Source organism: Colossoma macropomum, unplaced genomic scaffold, assembly GCF_904425465.1.
Source record: "Colossoma macropomum unplaced genomic scaffold, Colossoma_macropomum, whole genome shotgun sequence".
Lineage (NCBI taxonomy): Eukaryota > Metazoa > Chordata > Actinopteri > Characiformes > Serrasalmidae > Colossoma > Colossoma macropomum.
The window spans coordinates 21,268,718-21,278,957 of record NW_023494809.1 but is presented as its reverse complement, the minus strand read 5'-3'; the positions used below and the strand labels follow the sequence as shown (position 1 = coordinate 21,278,957).

The 10,240-nt window shown below is 38.5% G+C and overlaps 1 protein-coding gene across 1 annotated transcript; it reads right to left on the bottom strand.

The window, feature by feature from the left end:
• Window positions 1-823: 823 nt before the first annotated feature.
• On the bottom strand, window positions 824-3,385 carry gtf3ab (general transcription factor IIIA, b). Its single transcript, XM_036558518.1, has 9 exons — window positions 3,193-3,385; window positions 2,963-3,057; window positions 2,794-2,890; window positions 2,210-2,298; window positions 2,072-2,145; window positions 1,904-1,987; window positions 1,259-1,491; window positions 1,116-1,169; window positions 824-1,039 (listed from the first exon to the last, which is right to left on the bottom strand). The coding sequence occupies exons 1-9, from the start codon at window positions 3,307-3,309 to the stop codon at window positions 923-925; spliced, it is 960 nt and encodes a 319-aa protein (XP_036414411.1). The 5' UTR covers window positions 3,310-3,385; the 3' UTR covers window positions 824-922.
• Window positions 3,386-10,240: the final 6,855 nt, after the last annotated feature.

Here is a 10,240-nt window from a genome sequence, read left to right as displayed (position 1 = left end):
ACCACCGCATGTAATGAGGAATACATGCCTGGGGACTTATTAAACCTTTGGAGCTTGCAAAATCAGCTGCAAAAGTGTGTGCTCCTCTATAAAACACACACAAATTCCTACAGTCTTTATAACATCCTGAGTACAATCAATAAAAAGATAGTGAAACGGAACCACTTTTCCCCTGCAAGAGATATTGTTTATTTTTACTGCATGTAATTTGTTTTTGGCACATGTGACATCTACAATCCACATGCTTAATTGGAGTTTTTTTGTGGGGACTTTTCAGCCATGCTAATTTACATTCATGGGCTAAAAACTTTGAGCTCTGCCAAGTTAAGCAATTATACATTTGCTCACATGGTTTGTGACACTAACCTACTGCTACCTGATCAAGGTTGTCCATTTTTATGTAACAGTGTTAAACCACAAGCAAATCTATTTGAAATATCTTAGTGACACGGGTCAAAAATGTAACCATCTGTAGATCAGTTGTAAACATGCCTTCTTGCCTCTTGCAGTGGTGCTGCTGCTTAAGTTTCTAAAGTGAAATCATGGTTTCAAGACAAGGAACTCCCCTTCTGATGCATTTCGAAGGTGGAAGTTGATTTTAAAAGTGACAAGCACTCATGGGTAGATAGTTTGGGGTAAGTTGCTTGATTTCCCCCTAGATACGGTCACCTACTGAATGAACAACCATACTAGAATTCACAGTAAAGCCAAGATGCACTTTGCTTGCTGCTCTTCTAGAAGATACAAGCAAGTCTAACTTCAAAAATCAGTACTCAAGTCATCCTTGTGATTCACTTAACATTCAAGTTAACACAACCAGAGCTGCAGTGTGGAGTTTATTTAGCATGGTGTTTACAAACTGAAATCAAATCCAGAAACCAAAAGTTAATATTAAGGGGTATTTAATGGCCATTTGGAATTGTCATGGCCTTGGATTATTTTGAGATGTTGATTTGTTTAAAGAAACATTCTGCAGACGTGAAGTCAGTTCAGAGGCATCCGAAACCTTGGTCTTTGGAAGGTTCTTCAGTTTGGTCTTCTAAAAGAAAAGTCAGCATGAAATAAATACATGTCCACCAAGTGCTTTCACTGAAATTCTTCTGCAAGATGTTTACCTGCATTTTCTTCTTCTGAGGGTCATGGACTACAGCATGGCGTTTCAGACTTTGCTAAAATTAGAAAAAAGGGGTCAGCTTGAGAGTCATTTCCTTAAAGATCATGAATTGAGGAATACAAGAGCCGTAAGCTGAGCACCCACTTCCATGGCAAATGCTTTACCACACCCCTCACGAGAGCAGATGAAGGAGCGCTTGCCCTCATGGTAAGAAAGAATGTGGTTCTGTAGATTGAAGCCTGTGGTATAGGTCTTCTGACAACCCTCCTTGGTGCATTTAAACATTCGTCGTTCGCCTGAGTGGACAAACTGTTTATGCTTCTGCAGGAACCAGGCTTCATAGAAGACCTTCTTGCAGCCATCACACTGGAAGATCTCTGCAAAGAGGTGAAGGGGAATCCAGAGTTCAAGTTCACAAGTTTTCTCTTAACCTAAGAGTAGTCCAGGTGCCAGACAGGTTGTGTCTGTTTAGCTTTGAAGCTATGAGGCCAATGTAATATGTAATAGAAACTTAAACACCAACTACCATTGTCAACTGCATGCATCACCAGGCTTTCAGCAATTAATTACACTTGCCCCTTATTGTAGATTTGTATTACCTTCAGTTACTTGTTGGCTACATTAGCCACATTAGCCTCATAGCTCTGGAGCAATACTTCAAACCTCTGACACCAAACATGTCTTGGCTGAGCAACTACATTTGGGGGAAGTGGAAAATCTAATTGTTGTCAAACCATGACCTTAATTGCATTTGTCACATGACTGTCCTCACCAACTGCACCTGCCTACCTCTGTGCTCTGCTTTCCTGTGGGCCTGATATTCTGTCCATGTCCTTCCCTTGAAAGGACAGCCATCTTCAGCACATGGATAACCTTAATTCAGGGTCAATAAAACAAGTGAGCTGGATCCAAATACGAAGGCAACGGCATGAATGAAGACTTTTTGCCAAAAATTACCATTATGCACTTTTTCATGCCTTTTCAGAGTTTGGGAGGTGGCATACTTCTTCCCACAGCCCTCAAAGAGACACCTATAAGAAGTCATGTTAGCAGCAAAAAGCAGTAGAAATGCTAATGCAAAGTGTGATTACTTACTCAAAGGGAAACAGGTTTGCATGTTCACTTTGGTGAATCCTGAGTTGTTTGTTCTTCCGGAACTCCTTGCCACAACCTTCATAGTTACACTGAAAGGAAAAAAATAAATAAAATAAATGTATACACTTATCAAAGCAAAACTACTTCTAGATCCCATGTATCAAACACAAAGCCATGTCAGGCCCCTGGCACAATCCTATTCGGCCCATGAAGTTATTTACATTTTCTATTAATATTAGCGTGTTTCACCATGAGCTGCACTACAATCCCCAGCATGCACTGCAACATAATGTGTGCTCTGACCCTCTTCCCCTAACAATACAGGCCAGCAATTACCCAAGAAAAACTGGTGTTCAATCAGATAAGGAAGCCAGATTTAAACCAGATTTTTAAAACTGCCTGTTAGACCAAGAATACATCTAAAAGAGACAAACATAAGTTTCTATGCAGATGCTTAACATAGGAAGTGTCACTGCAGCTGTACAGGTTATTTAAGTAGTTTACCTCCATATTTTTCTAAGCAGTAAAAAAGTTTTTATTTGAGTTTCTGGTCTAATACACCCACTTCTGAGAAGACTACTTGCCACATATTGCCTCTCTTTGTTCTGGTGCACACGCCCTACATGATTCTTAAGGCTGGCACTTGTGGAGAAGGCCTCAGCACAGCCATCCACTGAACACCTGCACATGACAGATGAAAACAGTCAGGATCATGTGAAGAAAGATCATCATAGAGATCCTGCTGGGACTCACAGGTAAGGCCGCTCTCCACTGTGGCTCAGCCGATGGCGGGTGAGCTGGTAACGGGTGCAGAAGCTTTTGGTACAGCTGTCACATGCAAATGGTCTCTAAAGTGGAACATGGAGGATCTGATTAACCCACTGCCTTATCACATTTATGCAACAACAGAAGGCCAGCAATAACCAGGAACAGGATAGCTTTATCCCAGAGTTTTTCCTTGCGGCTGCTGCTGCTTCACTCACCAAGCCGGTGTGTTTGCAGTAATGAGCCTCCAGCTTCCAGGACTTGGAGAAGGAAGCTTTGCAGTCAGAGAATAAACACGCAAAGCTCTTACTTGGATCTTTTAATCGTTCACCCATGATGCTGGGTTTCTTATTTGCTTGGTTAATCTCGCTATTCGCTGTTATTTGACTGTCGCTGTCCAGCAGGTAGGTTAGTTTATTTCACTCTACGGAAAAACGGTTGTTCTTCGCTCTGATTTATACGGAGTGGATCGTACCATCAGAACACAACGTGCAACGGGCGACACTGGACACGAGCACAGCGTGGAAAATATGAGCTGAAAATCAATGTGGATATAATATTCGTTATTTATAATATTGTATCTACAAATTTGTAAAAAGTAGCGACACATTTCAGGCTGATATTATTAGATTATTACGAACAACTTTGGATCACCCCTAATTAAAATAAGCCGTCCTGTTTGCATCACGTGACATGACTGGCCTTTTTCAGTTGTTGTTTTTTTTTTATCGGAAAATATCAAGGCTAGTGCGGAGACCTTAAGGTGACATGGCGATATTTTTTAATAAGGCATGGCCACTATATTGAGGCCCACAAATTAATACATTGAGGCAAGCAAGTTATGAGAAACTTAACTTGAGGCCTCAATTAATTCATGGCCTCAGTATAGTAATTTGTGGCCTCAATATAGTAATTTGTAGCCTTGATATATTATTTTGTGGCCTCGATATAATAATCTTAAGACTTTTCTTTTTAGACGTGTTTTATGAATTGATTTTTTTTTTTGTAAGTAATTCTGGGTTTCTTTTCTTTTTAGACCTGTTTTTTATCAATTAATTTTGCTTTGTTTTAGAAACTCTGGATGTTTTGAGAAGAAGCTTAAACATTTTCCTTTCAAATTTATGGATTTTGGTATGTTTTAAGAAATTCTGGATCTTTTAAGTAGAAGACTCTTCTTTTTGTTTTATTTTTCTGTAATGCACCTTGAGTTGACATGAAAAGTGTGCTATATAAGTAAACATTATTATGCTGTTTTACTGAAGCTCATAATTTGCCATCTCCACCTAGGAAATCTAAGAAAATGTGCCCTCAGCTGTGAATTCCTACATGGAAAGTCGGGATGTTCAGGGAGCAATCCCACTGGAGCCCACAGTGAATGGGACCCTTAAAATCTGTTTTGGGCCCCTCATATGTATACTAACACAACTGAACACCCATAGGTCTAATTATGGGATTTATTTTTTTTTAATAACTTAACTCACCAGTCAGCTTTCATCAACACACAGACAAGCCTGATGTTTTTTATCTCCCTCTTATTCGTGATGCATCTCATCCATGATAACCATTTATAAACACACTTTTCACTACTTGCAATGTAATATATTCATTATTTCACAATTCCAAAATCTTAAATAAACCTAATATGCAAATTTAGGTTAATGTTAGACGCTAGTTGGTGAAGTGACATGTCTTGAGAGCATTTACTAGTTTAAGACGTAACAATAACAAGTAAACAAGCAAATTACATTGTGTTTTTATTTTATTTATTGAAAGTCATTTTTGCATTTTTAATTTTTTTTTGTACTGGGGCCCATACGATCCAAGTTACAAAACTGTTTTGTGTATATGAGAAGCAGAGGGAGAGAGCAGAAGGAAAAGAAGTCCCTATCCTCCAAATTATTTGCTGTCATCACTTTTTTCCTGACTTTTTTGCATCAAAACTGATACCATTTAACAGAAAATGTTTATTCTAACAGTGAAAGACAAAGACAGTTGAACAGAAGTCTATTTGACCTTTTTTGAACTGTTTGATCTTTTTTGACATTTGTTATTTTACTGTTTGCACACTAGGCGTTTAGTTTTAGTAGTGAGAAAGTGGGACTTTTTGGAATGCAATTCTTTATTGTAATATAATTAAACATCGTAAAACTATGGTCATATCCCTGATGGCATTGGCAGTACTCCTGGGGCTACATCTGCCAAAGTTTGGGACTAGTGGGCCTAGGCTGATATTGCAAATGTGTTTAGACAGAGAGAGGAAAGAGATGCGTAATGCTGCAATAAAACTGGCATGATAAGCCCTTGTGTCTGTTATTAGACTGAAATGTCTTAATATCTGCTGTGGTTTGTCTGTATGAAACTAAATATCCTCTCTCTAAGGCTCTTTCGGAGTCTCTGTTAGGGTTGGCCACCGCACTGCCGCAATTGGCCTGTAAAATGTGTGATTGGGGATGAAGGTCTTTGGGATTGCCTGACGAAGATTGATGAGAGTATTAAACTGTCAACAGTGGCTCCTGGTAGAGTATGAATGTTCTTGGCCGTGTCTGAAGGACTGCCAGTCTCGATCAACTCAAAACACACAGCACACAAACACACACGCGTACACACACACACATGGAATTTATGGCACTAATCACAGTTTATCAACAGCCTGTACAGCTCACTGATATCTCTGATTTACAGCAACCCTGCTCCATTACTTTCATTCTAAAGCCATGTCCTAAAACGGCCTCCTAATTAGCATTTTTTCCTCATACCCTTATCATACCACTTACTCTCACTCGTCTCAGTCAATTCCATTAGTGTAGTTTGAAGTAGGTTAAAAGGCCCAAATCCTATATTTGTATCTATATTTTTCCAACCTGTCTTCATGTTTTTAGAATTAAACAGGCTGTTTTCACTGCTGTGCCTTTAAGACTGATATATGCAAGTTATCTCCATTGTGATTGGCCCTGTATTATGCCTCATTCAAAAAGCACTCTAAGGCTGAAACACTCCTTATAACCTCAATGTGAATAGATGGGCTAAACCACTGTAGACCGAATACGCAGCTATATGTAAATGAGGTTGTGACATCACAAAAACAACAAATTAAAAACTGCCTATTTTTCCAGCTTATTTTTATATATGGACCGTATGGACTGGGCAGTGAATGGTATGCTTTTGAAAGTTTTCTGTGATATGGGTCCTTTAAAATCATTTGTGATGGTGATGTTACACTTATTAAATTATGCAGAGAAGTCAATAATGAAATTATGGAATAGAGTAAAATAGAATAGAATTGCCATATAACTAAGCCCTGTGGATGTTATTGGTGAGACAGCTTTGCTACAGTGACAGTGACAATGCACTATATTGCACAATATTGCTATTCTTCATAACAAACCAAACCACACCTCAACCCATTAAACCACAAATCACATAACAAGCAGCTAAATAAACACTGGATATGTAAAGAACAGTAATTGTACTGTTTGAACATCATTAATGTTTAAACACAATACAAAGCAGCGCATTCACAAGCGTTTGTAAGTGCCTTACAGCAAAAGCCTTGTACTGTCGACGTATGCCATGCTATTCAATACACAGCTAGCAGTGTGCAAATTTAACCAGAAGTGACATTACTAGCCTAAAGAACTTGGGGTAAATCAGGGCCTCGGTGGCACCTCCAGTATCCCCTCCCACACCATATTCGTCTGACCCTGGCTAACACAGAGGCCAACTATCCTGCTATCTGATCTCCACCCTTCCTCCTCCTCATCATCCGGTCCTGCAGCGTCCCAGCCCTTCCACTGACTGTGGACAGGATCAATAAAACTCTGTATCTGTATCTGAATGACCATGGTCTACACTGATAACCAACAACAAGCAAAATAAAAAAAGACAAACACTGGCTCCTGGCCATAGCGTGTATGTGTTGTTGTAGAACAAGCTAAACCTTCATATTAGCCGTGCAGCTGTTTCCTGAATACAACCAACTGAATTGTTCACTGGAAAATAAAATGTACACTTTTCCTCTTTACCATGAACACAATCGATCAGCCAAGATTGGTGTCCAAAGTTTGCTTCTTTAGTTTCGCACTGGAGCTATGAGGCTAACTAGCTAAGTAGTGAAAAAGTACTACACTAGCTTTGTAGCTCCACTGCAAAGCTAAAGAAGCAAACTACAGACACATGTTGGCTGAGCAAATGTGAGGAGAAAATGGTGTAAATCTGATTTTTTTGTAAACCATTTTCTTTAATGCAGTAACAAAGTAGTGTGCTTGATGTTGGCTGGTTAGTTATGCTACAAAACCTAACATGAATAATACTGAATGCTAAAAAATGCTAACAAATCTTGTACTGAACTAAGCTGAATAGAGACAGACGGTGTGGCGAATATGAGAGGGAATGACAGAGAGCCATTTACAGAGATAGAAGACAGCATGATGTCTTGTCGTGCTATCGCCATCTTGCGTGTTTGCTTGTCCCCGTGGTTAATGTGTAACGGCAGGTCGATATGGCTGCCGTGCTGCTTGAAGGCCTCAATCTGTGAGTGTCAAGCGGGCATGATTAAGGAGCTCGCACTGCATGACTGCTTTTATCCACTCCCCACCACCCCCTCTCTCTCTCTCTACCTCTCTCTCTCTCTCTACCTCTCCTCTTCCCTTGAGTCTATTTGCTCTCGTTTTATTCAATCAGTAACTGCTATGAGTCAGCGCCTCTCAGCACCTCTGGCTCCGCTGTGGGAGAAAATCCGATCATGCACCTCTCACATACATATTACAATTAAGGCTGTCAAGACTACTCAATTAAAGCTGATTACTCGATTTTTACAAAATAGAATCGTCAATGATTTGTTAGCAGTGAAATGTTAATATATACAGTATAAATTCTGTCAGTTATCATTCTATAGGCCAGTAGATCACATTACAAATGCCTAAAACCCCTATGCCTTTAGCTTTCCCTGAGAGGAAGCTATTAGTGCCCAAATAATTTTGTACATCATTGAAAGAGAGGAAACTGGCGCCTTTAATAAAGGTAGGCCGTAAATGGCAGTATTTCCTGAGGGATTCACTTTTCAACATTCAAAGTATTGGGATTTTTTTTACAAGCTTCAAATATCTGTATTTAAGTTACAGCTGCTGTAAGTGGTATTTAACCCCTGAATGCACACTACAGTTGGCTTGCGAACGTAACACTAAATCCATTAGATGCAGCATTACTGTAATGGTGACAGGTCATGGAGAGAAGAAATATATTTCTTTCTTTCTTTCTTCCTTTCTTTTATTTATTTATTTATCAATCACCAGGAGTGCTATACAAGAGTAATTTAAAGGTAACCTTCCTAGCAAATCACCTTATTTTTACATTGTATTTAAAATCTAGTTAGTAATGGGAATACAGTTACCTTATTTGTACCCTGATTATTTTCTATACATTTTTTTAATGATTTTAAAGTCATTTAAAACACTTCCTAGATTATACTTTTCTCTGATGAAGTACTTTGAAATCTTTGAAACACTTTGAATGATTTGTAATTGTTCAGTTAAGACCATTTTTATTGGCTATTTTTTTAAAAATCTGATCACTCAATTAACAGTCTTTATGAAAAAGATCTGTAGTAGTGTTACTAAAATCTCTACAGGGTTTCTATAAGGACTTTACAGTAAATTCAGACTAGAGTTTAGTGCCATATACTACACAAAGTTGCAGATTACTATAAAACAGTACTGCAAGAATATTACATAGCAAAGTTACAGACTAATAAGAAAGTATTATAAAGCATTATGAAATTACACCAATTTTTCAAAATTTCTACATAAAAGTCATTCAGAGTGGTTGATGTAAAATGGTTAATTGTAGAGAAATGTATGGATTTTTTAACAGTGGTGGTGATAGGAACTAGAGCTCACAATGTCTACAAATTCAATCTAAGCCATCTAAAACTATTAGTGAAACTACTAAATTTTGTATGTAACATTAATGCTTGTAAAATAGTGGTAAATCTGGGAAAAAAAACCTCACAACCTCACAACACCCTGCAAATACCTCTCTATCTTGAATGGATTTAATGAATTTGAACACTTATTTCAAAATTACATTATGAACAATGACTCAGACATTAGACAGTCTGCGCGTAACTATTATGAGTAATAACTTTCTGTGAGGGAGCTTTTAGACTTTTTTTTAGACTTTCAGACCACTGTGAACATTGCTGGCTTGGGAAGTTTCTCTAGAACTGAGCATTTTTCTAGAAAGACAAAGCTGAATACAAAAGGCATGTTTTTTATCCATCATTTCACCGCCTCAACCTTTTAATAATGATACTGTGATTACAATAACAAAAGCAGGTGGTAAGAACAACCGGGTTGAATCTTAACACCAGCAGGACGTCACTGATCAATACCAGGCCAACATGTCACTTGTTGATGGATTGCATTGGCTTTTTACCTCTGCAAGGCCCGGTCACCTGCACCCAAGTGGTTAAGCATACGTATATACCAACACTAGCATGATAGCATAAGAGACATTATCTTGTGCCCTCTGGGGAGAATGGATAGGCCGGGCATGTGGGAAGGTTATCTGGTCATTTTTGCACATTCTCACCAAACACACTGACCCTTTGCGTTATCATCTGAGCCCTGTGTGTCCCCTACAGAGTGGGAGAGCGTGGTGAAAGCAGTCATGGGAAGAGAAATGCCTGAATATGAATACTCCAGCGTTTTCTGCCTGATGCATCTGTAGCATACAGTCAAATACCATGGACAATCATTTTGATACGGTTCCCTATATTTAGCAGAAGAACACAAAACCTGTTGACTCAACACATCAGCATCTGCCCGTTGACTTCTATTATAAGTGTATACTTTGTTCTTTTTTAAGTACTGGAAAATTGCTGTCTATGACAATCAATTATATGCATATGCCACAGATGCAGCAGATAGAGATCAGGTTGAATACTGCAATTACTTTAAAAATGCATTAACATTGAATTCCATTGATTTTTTTTTAAATGTCCTTATAGTAAAATGGTTAAGCCGATGCCTGAGAGATTGTTTTATGATGGTTTTAGTATATAGGTTAGGCCTAAAATGTCGTTTTTAATATCCATCTGTTGCAGAGAGGTAAATGCAGGGTGTTATGATGCAAAAAGCCCAAACTTGCATGTAGAAGCATGTAGGTTCACTGTTTGTTTTGGATAGTAAATAAAATTGGCTACATTTACATTGAAGAGAGTAAAGACATCTGAGTCAGTAAGTTTCTCTACAATGAACCATTTCACAT

What these genes read in the sequence shown, in the direction of transcription:
- gtf3ab (XM_036558518.1), bottom strand. Translation starts at nt 3,309, where the DNA reads ATGGGTGAACGATTAAAAGATCCAAGTAAGAGCTTTGCGTGTTTATTC. An exon ending in AGTGGAGAGCGGCCTTACCT is followed by an intron (nt 2,891 to 2,962) that starts GTGAGTCCCAGC and finishes TGTCATGTGCAG; the next exon opens with GTGTTCAGTGGATGGCTGTG. An exon ending in GTAAAGCATTTGCCATGGAA is followed by an intron (nt 1,170 to 1,258) that starts GTGGGTGCTCAG and finishes TTCTAATTTTAG; the next exon opens with CAAAGTCTGAAACGCCATGC.